At 50.6% G+C, this 20,606-nt stretch overlaps 2 protein-coding genes across 7 annotated transcripts in view; one reads left to right on the forward strand and one right to left on the reverse strand.

Annotated features, from left to right (window-relative positions):
• Window positions 1-20,606, forward strand: part of LOC126539335 (sodium-dependent glucose transporter 1A-like) — a 212,214-nt gene that overhangs the window by 184,134 nt on the left and 7,474 nt on the right. The window lies entirely within an intron of this gene.
• On the reverse strand, window positions 1,789-18,856 carry LOC126539336 (sodium-dependent glucose transporter 1-like). 2 transcript variants are annotated; one of them, XM_055075580.1, is made up of 6 exons: window positions 18,537-18,856; window positions 12,245-12,347; window positions 6,857-7,089; window positions 3,126-3,252; window positions 2,913-3,071; window positions 1,789-2,857 (listed from the first exon to the last, which is right to left on the reverse strand). In XM_055075580.1, the coding sequence occupies exons 1-6, from the start codon at window positions 18,627-18,629 to the stop codon at window positions 1,908-1,910; spliced, it is 1,665 nt and encodes a 554-aa protein (XP_054931555.1). In that variant the 5' UTR covers window positions 18,630-18,856; the 3' UTR covers window positions 1,789-1,907. The 2 variants fall into 2 exon arrangements, with proteins under 2 accessions (XP_054931555.1, XP_054931554.1); XM_055075579.1 differs by having other exon boundaries at window positions 2,913-3,252.

Raw genomic sequence — 20,606 nt, forward strand, 5'->3', positions numbered from 1 at the left:
CAGTGGCTCACGGAAAGTGCCTCCCTGCGTGTCCTCCCGTTCTGCCAGCGCACCGCGCTTTTTCTTCTGATCTGGCTGATTTGGCATTTTCCGATTGGCTGCCTGAGTCCCCGTGGTCTTTCCTAATTGGTTGCTTTTCTTCTTTTTGTTGTTTTTCATGCGCCGCGCGTTCTCGTGCCAGACGCTCTTCGGCGTCGTTGTTTTCCTTCTTCCAGCATGGAATCCACCTCGGCGCGCGTGCACTCATTGTCGTCTGCTCTTGACCGTCCCGATCACCGCACCATGTCGCGCACCACACATCACATAAGCCCCTTTTTTTAACAAGTTTTTCAGAAGAAAAACTGCCGCTCAGTGCGCGACCTAGTTCACAACACTACAGTCATGGTCCGTTCACAAGAACTCACTGTATGGTTCCATGGCATAGTTCACTGAGCACACAGAAACAAACATTAAAGGAAAACACTAATTGAAAGAAAACACAGCAAGTGACAAAAAAAAATGGCAGCGTCAAAGGCTAATAGCCTGGCATTGTGAAGACAACCTTGCTATGGTAACGGTAACTTCAAGAGGCATAGGGTTGTAGACCCCCTTGTATTCTACTCGTGTAGTCCGCCCTACGAAGTTCGGCACTTTGACTTTCTTGAAGGTCATCGCCTTCATTTGTTGTGAAGGTAGGTTTAGGGGTGTCCGTCTCCTCTCCTCCACCACGATGAATGATGCTGACTGTGAAGAACTTTCAGGTACACGCTCTTCATAGCGCTTCAGCATGTTGATATGGAACAGCTTTGTATGTCAGCATATGTGGCGATTTCTACAAAAGAACTTTGAAACAAAGGTGACCCCTAAGACGGATCTTTATATGTCGAACAAGGAAGGTTCTGCAGCCACTACGCGCCAAAATAACTCGGAGCAATTTTTCTTGTGGCACTCTCGTTCCACGTACATCAGCAAACTTGGAAAGTGCCTCACGTGACCAGAAAACTATGTTCTATGAAACGATAGACGCGTCGTGCTCCAATGCTGTGTCGCCGCTGCCAGGTCGTGTTATGGCCATGCAGCTGACACGCGTGGAACGCTTGAATCGTGTTCAATACGTCGCGCGACATGCTCGGTCGTGCCTGGAGCCAGTGCTTACTTCGGTGTTGATGCGCGCGCACCACATCGCGGCGCACTTCTCGCACGGGCTTGAAAACTACGCGCCTGGCGAGTCTCTGTGCGTTTGGTATTACCGTTTCGTTTAGACATCAATGGCGACGCGCCCATGCAGAGTTTCTGTTCTAGCAATCTTGCGTTGCTGTGAAATTGAACCTGGCCGCGGCCACTTTTACACCTTGCAGCTCGGACATGCGCTCAATTCTGTAGTAAGAACATTTATCCCGAGAACAAGAGCCGGTTGCGCGGGGCGCCGTGCCACAAGTGCATTCTTTCTCGAGAGCCGCTCACCCGTACAATTGGTCGTACGGCAGCAACGCGAGTGAACTGCTTACACATAGGCTGTGAAAGTTACCATTGCCGGCTTATTAAGGCGAAGGAAAAGTCCGGCATTATCATCCGATGGCACCAAAAGCTGCGTGACCAACTGATGACGTCACGTTCCCGGCACTGAACCTGCTGCGGTTCGCGCTGCGACATCCCGCGGTGAACAGCCACGGCCCACACAAGAACCACCGAAATTTCAATAAGTTCGATTAAAGTAGATTAAGGCGTATTGATTCAGGTGGATTAAAATGGATTAGGGTGAATTAAGGTTGGTACAGATTAGATCAAGGTGGAGTTTTCATTGAAGTTGGTACAAGTCCTCATGCCTTCAAATCACGTAAGGGTGACTGTCATTTATTACAGCTGGGTGACAAGAGCGCCGCTACTCGTCCACGCAGTGAATAACTGTTGTGCTGTTGTGTCCGTAGTTAACGCGACTTGTAGGACCGCGCTTCGACTGCAGCGGGCAGCGGGGCGTAACCGTCGCCGCGTCGCACCAGCATCCTCGCGACCAGCAGGAGCAGCAGCGAGACGCCCGCGAGCGCCGCCAGCGCGTAGTGGAAGAGCATCGGTTCGCGCTCCATCTCGGCCCCGAGGCAGAGCGGCGCGAACGCCGAGCTGGCTCCCACCACCAGCACCGCCAGGGCGAACCGGCCCCGAGAGACGCCCGAGTGGTCGTGCAAGAGCAGCAACGTCGAGGGCATCACGGGAGCCATGGACGCGCCGGCCAGCACCGCGCCGATCCACATCGCCGGCGCCTGGTGGCCGAAGGCGGAGCCGAAGCCCGCCAGGGCCAGGAGCAAGACGTTCGAGCACAGCAGCACGCCGAGCGAGCCGTGCTGCTGTAGCCACACGATCGAAGCGCCCCGCACTGCGCTGAACGCGGCCCAAAAGCTGGACGTCAGGTAGGCGGCCACGGTCTTGTTCTGCCCGAGGAGAAGCGCGAACGCGGCGACGAGCTGGCTGTAGATTATCTCCATCGCGACCGACGTGAACAGGTACGAGAACAACACGACTACGATTCCGCTGCAAGGTGCGACGGGGCACTGTGTCTCCATAGCCCTTAGGTCCTGGTGCCGAGGGTCAACAAAGAACGCGACCAGCACCAGGAAGACGACGGCGAACACGTACAAGGCGACGGCCCAGTAGGCGTACGCGACGTAAACAAAGTCCTTGTCTTCGAGGCTGGTCAGGTAGGCGAGCTCCCTCTCGACCGCCGGCGGCATGTCTGACGGTGGTCGAAGCACGCTTCGCTGTGTCAGGAACGGTTCGCCCAACACGGGCGCCAATGTGCAGCCCATGCAGTGCATGAAGCTGAGGGTCTGCAGCAGGAACCCGCTGGCCTCTCGCCACAGCGCCGACATCCACAGGACGCCCACTGCAAAGGCCGCGTTGTGTGATTCGCGAGCAGGCGCGGTCTCGAACGAACTGACCGATGTTGATTGCCCCGAGGGCGAATCCTCCGAGTCCGAAGAGCAGCTCACTCTGGAAGAGCGTGTCGAAGTAGGAGACCCCGAGGCAGGCCATGGCGAGGAAGAAGTCGAGCACCACGAGGAGCACCTGCGGGTTCACGGGCCTCAGCAGCACTCCGCCTGCAGCACGCGCGCCACGTAGTAGTACGCGCGCGGGCACGGAGCGCCACTCACCGGCCACGGCTCCCAAGAAGTACCCGACGCCCCTGGCGGCCAGCAGGAACAACACACGAAACAGGCCCACGTCCAGCGTCACGGCCAAGTCTTGCACAGTGGGGCCAAACAGCGCGTAGTACATGCCCTGTGCAATCGTGACCCATCGCGCTGCTATAGGCTATTGACGGTGAACGAACTATTAGGTAGCGATAAATTTTATTTCGCTGCGACCAACGTCGTTGCGCTCATGCCTTCAGTCGCCGTTCTAACAGCCTCCCTGTAATCTGCTGTTTCACTTTTGTTGGGAAAAGATTCTCTCAGTACGGAATTAGCCAAGCCACGACGGCTTTTAGGGCTGGCCCCTCTTTCTAAAGGTAAATAAAAGGGATTGATAGATGGAAGTCGCAGAGTAGAGGTTTGCTCGAAATATCAGTTTCTTTAAGTCGCCATACTTGTTGCTAAGCTGACATACACTTTAATCCTTGACCGAAGCCTCTTGCAAACATCAGTTACATTTGTTCTAATAAAGCTCGCAGATGCGGTGTATGTATCGCGAAACATGCTCTCCACTTGCTTTGCATAAGCGGGATTATGTGGGCCTCTTTTATTCCGAAAAAGTCTTAAAAATTCGCCCGAGTCGCCAGCGAAGTAGCGCCACTCCAGCTGGAAATCATCAATGGTTCAACTTTAGTATTTCTTATTGCGATAGCATTCACATGGACACACTAGCCCCATTTTTACTTTCGTTGTCTCCGTCGACGTTGTCGTAATGTTCTATATAAACTCGAAGACCGATAACACCGTCGTCGCATGCTGTGTGGAAAGCGTGTGAAGGTGAGCCGGCGATCAAATCAAACCAGTTTATTGTGACGTGAACATGTCCACGCAGAACATGCCCACGGAGCGAGGCAAAAGGAAGAAGCTAATGCCTCACCCCGTGTCACACATCAATGGCAGAAAGGTGAACATGTTCATTAAACAAAACAAATATTCCGTAGTTTAATTTTGGCGTGGTTGTAAATTAAACAAGACACGCGGCCTTATAGAAGAAGCAAAATACATTAGTAGCGCTACAACGCACGATACAAAAGATAATAGAAAAAAATTAAGGTTGATCCCTCTTTCACAGGAATCGACAGAACACGAAAGTGAAACGTGTCTTCGCAAGGAGCTGTTGCATGTTTGCTTCGTGAACTCGCAGTCCGCTGCAGCGCACGATTTGCGGGACGGCGACCGCGTTGCAGGTTTGCCGGACCAAAGCGAGATTCGCCCGTCGACTCCGTTGCCTTTCTGCGCCGCGTGGAGCAGCTGTTTTCTTAGTCGGTGCCATCGAAGCAGTAGGTGGCGTGTGGGCACTGCTGATGCATGTTGAAGAGGCACTCCGTAGGCGACGAGGCGCCACAGGCTAAACCGACGCGAAAGGCAAACCATGCGCTGCAAGTGCCAACACCAGGCGTTGGAGCCTCCGCTGCGCTGTGACTACCGAAGCACTCCCTGTCGGCGCTCGTTAGTGTCACGTGCTTCGCTTCACCACTGCTATCTTTATCTCACAAGGTAGGCAGTTGCGGCACTGCCGAAGGTACGAGGCGCACACAGGTAATAGCCATGCGCAGCGACATACACATATATATATATAGTTCCAGGCGTAACTGGCTGATTATCGGGTATGCACTAGAGAGTTTTATTTTTGATCGCTCCATGATATGGTAAAGCGATACGTGGCATGTTAGGACTTACCGAGAATTACTGCGGTAGTTACCGCCGTTAAACGTAATAGCCACCCTAAACGTGATTATGCAGCCAACGTGGCGGCACCCATATATAGCCGAGACCGCCCGCTGCTACGGTTGGAGTCTGGCACCACGTGCGGAAAGGGATTTCACCCGACCTTCTCTCGCCATGCCTCGTCGAAATGAGGCGTGACTGCTCCTGCTACGGTTGGCATCCAGCACCACGTGCAGAAAGGAATTTTTCTCACCCGATCTTCACACACCTTGCCTCGTCGAAATGAAGCGTGACTTCCTAATTCGCCATGACCATTTCGAGTGTCTGCCGGTCTGCCGGAAGCCCCGCAGTGTTTACAGGCCTCTTTTGCGTTTGTGTGTGTGCGACTTTAGAGGGACCCTTTCCTCGAACGGTCAAACTCTACAGGAGAACTTCCACGAACCAGCAACGCGCAAGAGAGACGGACAAGCGTCTACAATTCCAGGAGGTGGGACGCCCTCCTCCTTGCAGCAGGCTTTCTGTGATGGTCACGTGACGTCGACGGAGGCAAGATCCCTCCCATGGTTGTAGAGAGCCTATTTAAGGGGCTCCGAAATGTACTTTTTAGAATACTCCATGCTCTTCTCATTTTCCTTCATCTACCTTTGAATAAATCGTGCAAGTTTCGCACTAGAAATCGTCTCGCCCTTGCTTGGTCGCCATGGTCTACCGGAAGCCTGCAGCCCGCCGACTACGCCACGCTACCCAATGAGTAACGTCGGTCGAGCTTCGATAGGCAGGCGCCGCTACAACTTGGCAGCAGTACGATACGCTACCCTGGAGTACGCAACACTGCTTCGATTCGAATTCAAGCTTGTTACATGGCTCTCCGCCCTTTCAGCAAAAAACAAGCGGCAAAATCCGTCATCGCTAAGTCTCATCACAAGCTGACGTCGAATCATTAGGCATGCATGCTCTGTCGTAATTATTGAGATCGGCTGTTTGTTTTCACGCTACTATAGGACTACAGACACGACACCGAGCTGTAAAACTGACTCGGTTTCTAGTTAGCAAATGGCGCCACAGCACTAGCATTGGTGATGCGTTGACGATACCGAGCGCTATATAACGGCATTCACTGCATCATTAATTTACTACCCCGCTCTAGCATGGTACGTGATGACGGTAGCGAGCAAACGCTCGGCTATGTTATCAGGACAGTCGAACGAGCCAGCCAGTTCGCAATGGCGCCGCAGTTCGAAGGAGGGCAGACGCCGATGGCCAAAGGGCTGCAACGGCGTGCGTCAGCAAGAACAAGCCTCTTGCAGAGTCGTCTACGCGAGATTCGTACAGGGAGTGGCAGCGGGAAGCGGTCTGCGATACCGTGTGCCTGGTAAAGCGTGTCTTACTCGATCATTTTGTGCAAGTTTTCTTCCCCACAAACTCGGGCGAAATATTCTTCAATGAGTGTCACCACGGTCGCCAAGAAATAGCGTGGCCTTTGTTTCCTAAGAGACGCATTCGGGTGATATCCGCGGAGGTTATATTTTTTCATATATTCGTGCTTGATCCGATTCAGTGGTCGCTTTGCAAGTACCTTCTTCCACTCACGGAGGGCGCAACAAGCGGCGCACACATTTGCATTCAGTCGACGTAGCGTGTCTGTGTTTTTTTTTTTTTTTCCGAGTCCTTAAAATTTCCATCACACGTTGTATTTGGCATCGTGTTATATATGGTGCAAGCAGGTTTTTAGGAGACGGATACGTCGGAGGCAGTGCAAAAAAGTCTAAGCATTTCCTCTAAATTCGCGACTGCATCACCGCAACGCTTCCATTGCGCAATTTCGAAAGTACCCTAATGTAACTGCGTCAAAACGAATTACACCCATGGTTATTTGCTACTGACGCCGTGTCATACAAGCGCATAGCTGTCGTTTAGTGCCTTCATATGACCGGCCCGAAGAAGCGCTACTTGGGCCACACACGAGAACCTGTATCCGCGATGGTAATGCAGATCGGAGGATATAAGCGGTAGAGGAGGCGTGCCATTCCGAAGAAGCTGAGGTGAATGCAGAACGTCTGCGCCGTCTTGACGAGCCTCTCCCGGCGGCTGGCCTCCATGTGGGACTCCCTGACCGGCACCGACTCGAGGAAGTGCTCGTGCGCCCACTGGCGGTGCAGCTCCTGCGCTTCCGCCCGGCTCGTGACGTCAGCCACCGTCACCGACTTCCGGGGCGCTTGAGGCGACGCGGTGGCACCGCCCGCGCTGGCTGCTGCGCCTGCGTCGCTCGCTTTTAGAACGTGCCCCGAGGCGCATGCGCGACACGCAAGCCGCGTTTTCGGTTGGGCACGCTATTTCGCCGATTTAGCGGGAGCCACAAAAGCTGCCCCAGAAGATTTGCGTAAACAAACATGGCGGCACCCATCGAAGCGACGGCTCTAACCTGGCACCAAACTGGGCTCGATTCGTGGTGACGCGTCAAGTTCGCAAGCTAGAAGTGACTGCGGTTATCGCTTTCTCTCAACTAGCGTGTGTTATGAAGATTGATTCGTTAGACGCCGCTGATTCCGAATTCGATTGCGGATTTCATGGCCCGTACGCCCAACACGGCTTCGTTTTTCTGGTGAAGGCACGTAAAGTTGGTTACTCAAAAATAAGCGCAACTAATTGTTTGCTGCTAATAGAATAACCTCTAAATTGTAATTAAACGCTAAAACACATAAGTCAAAGTTACTATCCTTATAAAATGGTATATATTATTTAATTATTTATGATAGCGTTTCTTACGACGTAGTGGCGCTGTCAGCGCAAGAAGCCATCCGCACACGCAAAGCCCAATTCTAAACCTCTTCACTCCTGCGTGCCCCAACGCTAACACCCGCAAAGCCCTTTGGGGCCCCAAACTATTGGGGAGTGTCGGCCTGACAGCAACGCGGCGCTACGAACGAGGGTTCATAAACAAAGCTCCGTAGCTGAAGAAACTCGTCCTGGTCCGGGGCCAAATCAACCCATTTCTGGAGTGGTCGCTCTAAAGCAGATCCCAGAGGGAGGCTAGGCTAGATTGATCGAAAAACGGAAGAGTAACGTCGCCAAGTAACGACAAATCAAGTCCGGAGAGTGGTAGAAGGTTACGCTGAAAGCACCTGCGCTCTGTGATGTCATCTATAAATACCGACGATTCCACAGCGACACCCAAGTATCCAGAAAATTAACTTGGTGCTGATTCTGCCGCATACGTCAAGCAACGAAACCTATCTTGACGCGTGACCCGCTGTGGTTGCTTAGTAAGGCTTTGGTATTGCGCTGCTAAGCACGAGGTCGCGGCATCAAATCCCGGCCACGGCAGCCGCATTTCGATGGGGGCGAAATGCAAGAGCAGCAGTGCGCTTTGATTTAGGCGCACGCTGAAGAACGCCAGGTGGCCGAAATTAGACCGCAGTCCCCCACTATACGGCGTGTCTCATGATGAGGTCGTGGTTCAGGCACGTAAAACTCATTCTTTTTTTGTCGGCGCGTACCGTGTTGAAACGATATTACAGAACATACAAAGGCAGATAAGACACAGCTGAATTTTATCCGACGACACCTCCTTTTCGCCGTCAACCGCATTCTAAATGCCAGACTTGTGGAGGCTCGCGCAGCCATCGTCCCCGAACGTCGCTTTCTTCGGACGACCCTCTCGATGGCAGCGCGGCTGGCTGCCTTGCATGGAGCTTCTCTTTCTTTGAGTCGCTTTCGTTTTTGATTTTGAGTACAACAATTAGTTGAGATTGTTACGCGCATGGCCAATTTCAAGGCACCTTTTACTAAAAGAAGTGCGCGTCAGGATCGTGCAAATATGATATATACGATGTGATCAGCTTCCCGCACTTCACACGCACAGTTTTTGTCCCACTTTCGTTATCGTTAAATATATGCACGGCGCCCCTCGAAGCACGCGCCTAGTGACGTGCTGTAGGCGCGCACGCGTGCGAACGTGTTGAGGTGGACACACGTGCCTGAATTCACCGACTCGTGTGTGGCCGAGCGCGAAAAATGACGTCAAATGATCCGCGCCGCTTCGAAGCCAACTTTACGGGCGCATCGCCGACTCATGCGAACTCGTCGTTTCCGTCAGTACCATCGCCAGTGCAATCAGTGGACCGTCGATCGTGCGTTCAGAGGAGCAGCTAGAGGCTCTTGCATCTTGAATCTTTTTCTATTTGCAGATTTGCGGCTACTAAATAGTAAGCACTACTAAATAGTAAGTACTACTAAATAGTAATAGTAAATAAAAGTAAGCTTTGCTTAATATGTGCACATTTCAACATTTGAAATGCGCTTAAATCTGTGTCTGCACCGCATGTATCGAAAACGTGCAGCTGTTGTGAACGATGGTTAGTGATAAATGGCGCTCTGTTAACGGTCACTGACATAACTGCAGGCACGATAGCTCTCTTGGCGACGGTCATTAATCGGCTGGTTTCGGCAGCCAAAATGCGCTAAGTGTCCACCTTACGTGTATGAAGTTTTAAACACTTTTTAAAACATTTCTTGCTTTCTGACCATGATAAGACAACTTCATATGCATGCTGAAAATCATTGCACCGCTGTTTGTGGCAACGTACTGCGCGTTTGCGAGCGAACTTTGGAGCTGTTCGAGCCACGGGAGTATTTTATTTTGGGGAATCGAAGGCGGTCCCACCCCATATTTGTACGTTCGTGTGTGTGTTTGTATATGCGTGTTTACATAGGTACATACAAAGTTTCGGTTGGTTGGAAGCCCACCCCCTCCGGCTGCACGAATGACTCGTTCGAGCGTAGCCTGTATTAACAAGTGCCCTTTGCTAAGCGCCTGCGAACAATTGGCGCTTGTAGCTCGCGACCACCAGAGAAAAAGGCGGAACACCGCGCGGCATTTGGCTCCTGCGCGCGCGAGGAGTGGCTTCGCTGCAGAGCTGGATCACGGCGGCGGTACTATGCGCAACTCTGCTCCCTGCGGGAGCATATACAGGAACACTAAAAGACGCGCGCCGCAGACGCCCTCTGTCGCCTCCCTCGCCAAACACTCGCAGCATCGCGGTGGGCATCAACTGCTGCGTGCATTTCTGCGTTGTGAACCGTGCGGGGCAAAAACAGAACCGTTGCGGGATATTAAACGGTGCGTACATAGAATGTCAACGAAGACAATTGTACGCATCGCATTTAGTTTTATAACGCTTAAAAAGTTGAATGAGAAGAAAGGGGCTTCACCGAGGGGCCCGTTTGTTATTAATCATATCATAAGAAGCCAGCAAACAAAGACACCAAGGACAACACAGGGGAAATTACTTGTACTTACTAATTGAATTAAAGAAATGATTAATTAATGGAATAGAAAGTAAATGAAAAACCAACTTGCCGCAGGTGGGGAACGATCCCACGTCTTCGCGTTACGCGTGCTATGCCCCACCAAATTATCATTTAATTCAATTAATAAGTACAAGTAATTTCCCCTGTGTTGTCCTTGGTGTCATTGTTTGTTGGTTTCTTATGATATGATTAATAAAAATCGGACCCCTCGGTTAACCCCCTTTGTGTTCTCTTTTCATTACATAACGAGGGTCTCGAATCTGGTAACACTGATGCCCTCAGGTAGCACGTGTGGGTTTATTGACCAGTTGCCTTCACCCAAAAAAGATCGCGTACTGGTCTGCGGCGGAAAGGACGTTCCGAATCCGCCGCCAAGGTTTGTGAGTGGTGGCACTGGTTAACACTCCCGGGTTAGGAGTATTGAGTATGAATAACGCCTGAGAAATATGGAAGAAAGTAAATGGGCTGGGAGAGTGTTCAGGTATCTGTACAGGAAAAACATTGATTCACAGTGGAGGAAAAGAACTAGGAAGCTTACCAGCAAGTATGTGGCCTGTAGGGTGGGCAACACAGCAACAAAGACGGTCAAGCGGAAAGTCAGAGAGGCTGAAATAATCTCATGGGTGGCGGCAATGGAAAGGAAACCTGCCATGAGTAACTACTTAAGAGGGAAAAAAAACGAAATCAGGAAAGAAACAATTTATGATAACTCAAAGGGAAGCTCATTACTTTTCGAAGCGAGATCGGGATGCCTTAGAACACGTACCTATAAAGCGAGATATAAGAAGGAACAAGAAGCATGTGCTTGCTGCGGTAAAGCTAGTGAAACTATGGAGCATGTTTTATTAGAATGTGAAGACGTCTACCCAGCGGTCGATTTAGGCACCACTGGTTTCCTTGAAGCGCTTGGGTTCAGCGGGAGCAGTGGAAAAGTAAACATGTCCGCAATAGGCATTAGTAAGAGGCGATTGGAGGATTGGGTGACGAAAAGTAGGGAAACGACAAAAAACATAGACGTACAAAAGCACAGTTAGCAACAGGGGATCAGAAAATTTGGGTGTGGGAGTTCATAGTGTTTATTTTTTTATTTTTTATTGTTTAACTTAGGTAGGATATTAGGCAGTATAATAGCAAGAGCTTGGTGGCGCAACCCACCGTCCCGTTCCAAAGGAGACGCTCATAACATCCATCCATCCATCCATCCATCCATCCATCCATCCATTCATCCATCCATCCATCCATCCATCCATCCGTCCGTCCGTCCGTCCGTCCGCCCGTTCATTATTCATTCATTCATCCATGGTTAGTTGTAGTAGTAACACATAAATACCCCGGAAATTTGGTGGGAAGACGGCGCTGCGTTAGCTCAATCGGTACAGCATTGCACGCGTAATGCGAAGACGTGGTATCGTTCCCCACCTGCGGCAAGTTGTTTTTTCACCCACTTTCAATTAAATTAATTTCTCATTTCTTTATTTCAACTAGTAAGTGCAAGTAATTTCCCCTGTGTTGCCATTGGTGTCTTTGTTTGTTGACTTCTTTTAATAAGGTTGAGAGCTTCCTCTACCTCTGTCTACGCCATCCCTATGTCTTTTGCGTGCTACAAGTTGGAATGGAATGCCAACATCCCGAAGCTTGGATTATATTCTAATTATTAACCTCTTCCCAAAGACTCGGACAGGCGCGTTGTATAACGCGCGATATATTTCAGGACGTCAACTACGTCCTCAGCAATATTTATATGCAATTAAATCAGATTCGACAGAATCCAAGCTCATTCATTCATCTTTCATCAGGTTCTGGCGCAGAATGTGGAATGTTTACGGTATACCCTTTATAGCTAAAGGGTGCTCGTTAGTGTGAATTCCAACGCAATACTATCAACTTATAATTAAATTGACAAGTAATACTCCACGTTCAAGGCAGCATAAACCTTGTCGAAAATTAATGCACGTCACAGGCAGTGCGTCGCATGCAGCTCCACTGCAGTGCATCGCTTGCCTCCCCTGCGTCCGAGAGGCGTGCAGTGGGCGCTTGCGTAGCTCCAACAAAGTCAGCCTGGCGGCGCCCAGCGTAGCATCGCACTGCGAGCCCGGTCGTACCTTTCGTCGGGCTTCGAGGCGTCCACGGCTGAGGGAACGGCGGCGAGGCGACGGCCGGCTGCGTCGGTGTCTCTCCGGGGGCGCTGAGCGGAGAGCTGCCCACCTGCATTGTGGCATGCCTCTCCGCTGTCGAACGTTGCTGCAGAACCTTTTGGTTGTGCCCGCAACCTGAGCTGCTGCACCGTTAATACCGCTCCACCCCTCCTCGTCCTACACTGTTGGATGTATTTTCTATGCGCAAGCCTAACTGGCCAGCTCTTCAAATCGGCGGCGTTTGTCCGAGGCCGCCAAGCAAGCGAACGAGGAAGCGCCTGGAGGGGAAGAAAATCGCGCGCCGGAAACAGTACGAAGGAGCGCCCTCAGCACGCGGCAAAGCACAGCCACCGAGAGGAATGTGTTACGTAAGGTTTAGCGAAGTGGCGATGGATGAACGAGGTCAAGCGTCGCGGAGCAAGAAGGCAGGCGGATGCGCGCTGGGTTGACGTCATCTGGCAGTACTGGTTTTGTTTGCGATGCATACATGGTGGGTTCGTCTCCTGGGAAGGTCGCTAGGTGTGCGAGTGAAAGCGTGCGACGGTGAGCCGACGATGGCGGCTCAGTCTCGCGTGCGCAAGGCCAGGAAGCGCGCCGTATTCCGTCGTGCGCGTTGCAGCATGGCACCGCGGGGGGAGGCGACGGAGCGGGGGCGTGGTACTTCGGCCGCGCGCGGTCCCGCCCGCTCTACGTTGAAAGTGATCTGCTTTGGGGGCACAGTCTAGGTGTGCCGACAGCTCGTAGCTTTGCGTGCGCTGTGTTCTCACCGCTGAGTTTGCGTACAAGTGATAGCCCCACGGTCACTTCGCTCGCTGCTACTGCCGCGATTCCTCACGCCAGCGTTTTGACAGCGAGTGTCCCGCGGTCATCGAGTGCGGACGCTTGCTGTTTGCCTGTGCGCACTGACACCGTGCTAGGTAATTTAAACAGCAGGCGCATGCTTACAACGGGCCGTTCTATATTCCGGCGACTGCTGCATGTGGCGCGGCCCCCTGCCTTGTACTGTGATGCGCGCGGTGTGCAAGGCGCAGCGAGGGAGCCGACGGCGTCCTGGTGGTGCGCTATGGGATCCACGCGCATGCGCATCACTCGCGAAGCGAAACGTCGCGGTAACTTTTTGTGGGAAACAGAAAAAGTATGGCAATTTTGGTAACTATCGTTTCTGTTATATTCTGTGAGCTTACTTTTCTGTGAGTTTAACAAAATGGCCTGATTATTTTTCTTCCGTGGTTTCACTGAAAGGAAGTTACATAGTGATTTTGAAATAGCGCGCAACGGGATGGCGCAGCAGTAAGGACGACGAACAGAGGCGTTATAACTGTGTTCATCTTCCTTTTGGTTGTGCCGTCCCGTTGGGCGCTATTTCAAGATGGTTCTCATGTCAAAATAGCAACTAGCCCAACATTTAACTCTTTTAGAAGTTAGATAGCTTATTCCATGAACGGAGTAATTTTTACTCCCCTCATGGTTACAGCTTTCATGTAGTACAAAAAAGTCAAATGCTGGGATGCGGATGCAACATAGCATACACAGGTAAACACTCTACGTAGAACATGTCTACTGATACGACACCTGGCACCAGACGCGTCCCGTACCCACTCTGCACGGGTTTGTGTTCGGCCTTATTCCGAGCGACACGGCTCGCCGCTCAGAATGCATTCGCTCGCGCGCACGAGATCTGCGTGGCCGGTGACGCAGCAGAGACGAACGAATGTCACTTTGTTCGCGGTGTGGTTGACTTTACCCTGTGGGGACCGATTGTGCTAACCAGGGGCGTAGCCAGGGGGGCTTATGGGGCTTCAGACCCCCCCCCCCCCCCCGAAATTTTTTCGTGCTGTCATGCGCCGCCGACTAAAGCAACCCCCGGCGCCGGAAATCATGCTCGATTTTGTCTAGAGTGACCTTTTCAGTCTCGAAAAGACATTTCAGCGCGAACATTACGAAATTGGGCGTTCGTGGCAACGAACGTCAATGCACCGGGAGTCACATCGTAACGCCCCCCTCCCAAGAAGCTCCATCCGAGCACAGATTCAAAGGCGTTTTGATGGCTAGCAGGCTTGTCGCTGCATCTCGCGGAGGCCGCGGAATCTAGGGAGCGCTTGGATTTCAATTCTGAAACTTTATGGGTATAAAGTTCTCATAAACTTCTGATGCGAAGAGCGCATTGACGTTTCCAAAGTCGTGCTTTAGATTTTAAATTCCGGAACTTGGCGGGTTTAATGTTGTTATAAACATTTCACGCCAAAGGTGCATAAAGTTTTCTAAAGTTGTACGTCGGACCATACAATGAGACTGAGCAAATCGACACACTATCAGACAAGTTTGCTAAGTACGCAGCGAGGTCCGATGAGTTGAAGCGTTGTGGGGGTTCATTTGTGCCAGTATGTCACAGAAAAGAATATCAACATGTTTTTCAGCTGCGCCAAAGCATCCATGTCAAGACACTAAACCCAGCGAAGGTAACTACGTTCTTATTCATTTTTCGACTTTGACTTTTATTCGCGAGTACACATTCAACCTCTTCACTTTTCTTGTTCTCGTTACCCGCGGGCTGCCAGAGCCAGCCAGAGAGCATGTATTTTTCTCGTGTTGCCCCGACCACCGCGCGGCGCACTTCGGTGCGTATTCGTTTGTCTGACCGAGTGGCTTTTTGTCTGGCAAAGTTTTGGACGCTTTCTGGCTAGCAGACGAGTAAAAGAAACAATGGTCCTTCGCCACCATCACAGTGGGGACTTGACTGATTGCAACGCGTTCGCTTGAGCGCAATCTGTCCGGAAAGTCTTGTCTCGCCGATGTAGGATGCCGAGGAGTACGCGTATGGTTCTCTGTGGGTCAAGCGTCTCACGTTTTCTTCGATATTCATTCGGTATCCACATGAGGTGCGCAAAGTGGGCATTCGATTGTGGCCAACATGCTTTCCTTCGCGTCTTCCTTTTTTTTTTTCATTTCGGTGCCTGCGCCCCACAAAGGAAAAAAGACATTGTTGCGGCGCAGCGAATTGCCGCACGGTGAAAGTTCGATTTCGTTACTTCTTTTGCGGAGGATAAAGGGCCACGGGACGCTTCAGTTGCCGGGTAATCTTATTATATTATTGCGATAGCAGTTATATGGAAACTCCAAGCGCATTCCTGCCGTCACCGTCGAACTCATGTTCTCTATGAAGTCCAAAGGCGATAACATCGTGACCGCGCTCGGCGGCGGCATAGGTGAGCCGACGATGGTTGCTCAGTCTTGCGTGCGCAAGGGGGAAAATCTGGGAGGAAGCGCGCCGCCTTCCGTCGCGCGCGGTACATCGGGGGATTGGAGGGAGGAGGGGGCGGTGATCTGTGAATCTGTGGTTGCTGAACATGTTTATTTGCCTTGGTTGACGCATCATATATAGTGAATTTTGCTTAGATACGTAGATTTATTGGATAGTTATACGTGTATTATACGTGTTATACGTGCGAGGTTTTGTGCATATGTGCAGTGAACTTTGTTTCCAGTTACACATTTTTGCCATTTATCAAGGTGTATCTTCGCATTTGTGTATTCCATTGTATCTTTCTATTTCTAATGTACGAAGGCGAGTCAAATGAAAGTGAACCAACTCACCCTGCGCAATAATGACTCGGTTAATTACCTGCAACGCATGCGCGAGGCACAGAGGCATCTCTCATTTACAAAAGTTACACGCAGGTGTGAGGACCAAGGTTCTTTAATGCTCTCATACACTAGTTTGAACATGGTTGCGTCACGTAATGGATATTCCAAAGTTGAACGGTGGGGCGTCGTGAGGTTCGTGACAGATGAAGATGTTTCCCAAAAAGAAATTAGTTGCCGTATGGCTGCCGTGTACGTTGAACATTGCATTTCATTGGCCACTGTAAAGCGTTGGAGCAAGCGGTTCAAAGAAGGACGGGAAAGTTGCGAGGACGATCCAAGACCGGGCCATAGCCACCGTGCAATCACCCCCAACACAATTGCAAAGGCTGATTAGAAAAGAACGGATGATAAGCATCGAAGAATTGGCAGGGCATGTGAACATCAGTCACGGTTCGGGTCCCACCATAATTCATGAACACCTCGGTTATCAGCTCTTGTGTGCTCAATGGATGTCCAAGATTTTGAACCACCGCAAGAAGATGGAGAAGTTCGGCGCTGCCTTGACTCATCTAATCCGGTATCATGATGAGGGTGACAAATTTTGTCTGCAATTGTGAGCGGGGACGAATCGTGGTGCGACTACTACGAGCCTGAAACACGACGGCAAAGCTTACTGTGGAAACATTTGAATTCACTACCCCTATGGAAAGCAAAGGCCGTCATTTTTGACGGAAAGGTGTTGTTGACTTCTTTTTTCGATTGTCAGAGGCCATTATTCATCGAATTTGCTAAGCCTGGAGAGACTATCAATCGTTTCCGATGTTATGAAACGTTGGACCTCCTGCGTGTCGCAATCAAGAACAAACACCGTGGAAAATTGAGGAGTGGGGTCATCTTGCTCCGCGACAATGCCCGTCCCCACGTCGCTGGTGTGGTTAATACAAAACTGGCAAAGTTCAAATGGGAAACGCTGCAACATCCGACATACAGCCCAGACCTGTCGGATTGCCACTTCCACATTTTGGAGCATTAAAAAAAACAGCTCAAGGGAACCATATTCGTGTCGGACAATGACGTGAAATAGTCAGAGACATTTTGAAGCAACAACCCAAGGAGTTTTATTAGAAACACGCAACCAGTTAGTCAGTGGGACAAATGTCTAAATGCTCATGGAGACTACTTTTAAATAAAGTACCCTGTTTGTTATATATTTGCATTGGCTCACATTCATTTCCCTCGCCCTCATAGATTTTGCAGAACTTCTGCTTTCTATATATTCTCTCTGTTGAGACTATAATTTTGGTGCAATTACTCACAATACACGACCAGTGACAGCTGCTTCTGCACAACACATTGGAACAAAGGACAGCGTCATTGAGATTTTTCTCTGGTCTTTGCATATGTACAAAAATGTAAACAAGCTTCTTGAATGACAGAGGGAGAGAGAGAGAGATGCAACTTACAGAAAGGCAGAGAGGCTTATAAAGCTTTATAAAAATATTTGTCCTCAACTTGTTCATTTCATAGCCTTTACATTTTTAATATCAGCGGCATGCACTGCTTTGCTGGTTTGAAACTGATATAGTTCTAAAGTTCGTGTGATATTTGCTTTACGTATTAAATATACAGAAAACATGGAAGTATTGATGTCAGTTATTTTCGGCACAATTTTTTCCGACATACATGTATATTCTCATATGAACAAATACACATTTTACTTGTCTTGACAGTGCGTAGCGTTTAAGAATTCGTTTGCAGCATCTTTGGCAATATCAAAGCACTTATTAGTAATGTTTAATGTATTTGATCCCTGGACAACCTCTATAAGGAGGAAATTGAGCCCCCCTCCCCCCCGAACGAAATTTCTGGCTACGCCACTGGTGCTAACATCAAGAAAAAATTGTCTTCGACCATATACAGAAGAGATCCTTCTTTAAACATAATCTCTGTTTCCTCATTTGAAAGCGATTCCCTGTAGTAAAAGTATAAATTTCCAGCTTTTTCTTTGTTTTTCACATTTATTCTTACAGTTTCGCTAGTGCAGCTGCATGATCGCGATACCTTAATCCTCTGTGTTTAGCTGGCATGATCAGCATTCTTCTCTCATGCTTACGCTTACGTTCTTGTGATGATTATGAAGCTGGCAAGAACGCATACGCTTAGCTGTTTATTACGTTGCTCGTTTTGCTCTGCCAAAAGAGAAAGACGTCCCTCGTCTTGCGCATGACTCACGGGTTGGCACACAGTGCTCGCCGGGCGAGCACTGTGTGCACCGGGCGTGAGCTCCACATATATACAGCACGGGGGCGCCCTTGCATTCCACCCTCATTGGAACGCGGCCGCCGCGATGAGGACGGGTCGTGAGGCACGAAATGGCGCGCCAAAAGCGCCGTCTCGTTTCTAGGGAGCAAACTAGCTAGTGAAATGCGTGTGTATCAAAGCAGGCCTGGATATCAAACGAGACGGAATATCCAACCGTGCCTGAATATTCCCTGTTGGATATTCCATCTGCGGCAAAATGCGCAAATGCCGCAAGGTGTGCGAATACATTTCTCACTGTGCGGTTGTGACAAGCACGGCGGGAGCACAGAGGAAAGTCACGGGGGGTCACGTGATCGCCTTCGTTGCGCTATAGCATACATGTAGCCCTTGGTGCTCTACAAGCCGTGCTTACGGGCGGCGAGGTCTGCGTGGCCTTGACTTCGGCGTCTGGCGTCGGCTCGAACGTGATCATGGGCCGCTCCTCGGGCTCCTGCTGGTCGGCCATGGCGCCCACTACGGCGACGGCGGCAGCCGCCTTCCTCCTCGGTTGGCTGCAGCAGCAGCGGCGGCGGTGGCTTGGTTGGCTGCGGTGCTCATCGGGGGTGAACAAACCACTCGGGGGCCGTGAATCGGGCAGTGCGAGGGTTTTAACAAAATGCTACAAATTTTGAGCAATATAAATTCAGTCAAAACTGGTATCTGCAAATTGTGAAATTAAACGTGACCTGACAAAGTCGCAGCTCACGAAGACGACGAAGCTCGCCTGGGTGGCTGTGCGCCGCGAGTTTGCGAAGGCTGAGGTGCACACCAGCGAGTGTTGTTGCTGTCCTCGCGGCGCATGCTTCTACGAGTGGGCTGCTTAAGGCAAGCGGATAAGGTCGAGTGGAAATTAGCAGACTGCAAGTGGAAACGTAGAAATGAAAATTTTAGGGTGCGCAAAAAAGAAAAGCAAGAACGCAATCAACGCAAAACAAAGATGGTTTGTTGCCTTCAAAGATATGGCACGTACCCACGAGGGGGAATGCGCAATGGAGAAACGTAATAGAATACCTTCTTTCCCGCTAACTTCATTGCCCGTGTTAGCTATGTTTAAATAAAAATAATAAATACTGAAGAATTACTCAAAAGTGATCGTGCCAATTTTCGATAAAGCCGCCAGAGTATAAAAAATACAATTGATGACGAAAAAGGTGTATGACATGTCATAACACGTCAGCCTCCCGGTAGCGATGAGGTGCTCACGTGAAATCTGACATACTTGCTTTCGGGCACGACCAAGGGTGCTCGGACCAAAAGATAAAGCAGTAAGTAGTGAGAGAGTAAGGCCAATACGCGATAACGGTTCCACTAAGTACGTCTTACTTTAGGGATTATATCTTACGATGAAGAGGAGGAAATGGTCCAGTGATTCCACATCTCCACGTGACGCACAAATGTTCGATAGCGCAAAGTGTGACATCACCACTGGAGTGACGTGTCTTCTTCGACGCTGCGACCCCCCTCGTTCAGCATTGCATTCACATCTTTGTAGCATACTTCTCCACCAGCGGGAAAATTGCAGAGAAGTCGCCTGGTGGAAAGCTATCGTATCCTGCTCATTAATCCTTTTTAGATGCTGCAGCACAAAACGAACCATTCAAGACGTCGGCTGACGCCCTGGCGAATAGTTATCACGAGTCACATAAAACATTTGTGCTCTGGACTCGTTTAACGAGACAACGACATGCTGTGCACCGATCTCGGGGAGAACTGTTCTTGCTTCCAAACCATGGTCAGCGGAAAATCCGACGTCGTTACAAGCGCACTTCCTCGCGACGCCATGCATGCAACGGACCACGGCCGACCGGTCATTGACTTCGCGGCCGTGGCTGTCGCCCAGAGTGTCGACGCCGAGCTCCAGCTGCTTCGCACGAGCCTCTCTAGTGTCTGAAGGTAGTACCTTGCTTCCACACTGCGGCGTTTGTGCTATACGTCGTTCCTACGTGCGTCGCGCGTACCGTCTTTGACGCCCTCCATTCTTTGGTTCATCCGGGCATTCGCGCAACACCTCGTCACTTCTCCATATGTGTAGGCCAGTATCGACGTAGACGTTCGTCACTGGTGCCTCAACTGCCAACAGTCTAAAGTGCATCGCCACACTGCGACTCCTCTTGGCACATTCCCGTCCCCGGACGCCCGCTTGCAGCCATCTGCACGTCGATATTGTTGGCCCCCTTCCTACCTGCGTGAACCATGGCCACCTGTAAACCTGCATTGACAGGTTCACCAGACGGCCTGAAGCGATGCCCGTTCTGGACATAACGGCGGAGTCGAGCACTCCTCACACTCTGGATTAGCCGCTACGGTGTCCCTTCCACCATTGCGACTGACCGTGGTGGCCAATTCAACTCGCCATTGTTTGCCAGTCTATCTCGGCTTACCACTTACCACCCGATATCCGATGGGATAATCGAATGTTTTCACCGCCAACTGAAGGCTTCAC

Source organism: Dermacentor andersoni, chromosome 11, assembly GCF_023375885.2.
Source record: "Dermacentor andersoni chromosome 11, qqDerAnde1_hic_scaffold, whole genome shotgun sequence".
Classification (NCBI taxonomy): domain Eukaryota; kingdom Metazoa; phylum Arthropoda; class Arachnida; order Ixodida; family Ixodidae; genus Dermacentor; species Dermacentor andersoni.

What these genes read in the sequence shown, in the direction of transcription:
- LOC126539336 (XM_055075579.1), bottom strand. Translation starts at nt 18,629, where the DNA reads ATGGCCGACCAGCAGGAGCCCGAGGAGCGGCCCATGATCACGTTCGAG. An exon ending in CCACGCAGACCTCGCCGCCC is followed by an intron (nt 12,348 to 18,536) that starts GTAAGCACGGCT and finishes GCCACAATGCAG; the next exon opens with GTGGGCAGCTCTCCGCTCAG. An exon ending in CCTCGGGGCAATCAACATCG is followed by an intron (nt 2,858 to 2,912) that starts GTCAGTTCGTTC and finishes CGGCCTTTGCAG; the next exon opens with TGGGCGTCCTGTGGATGTCG.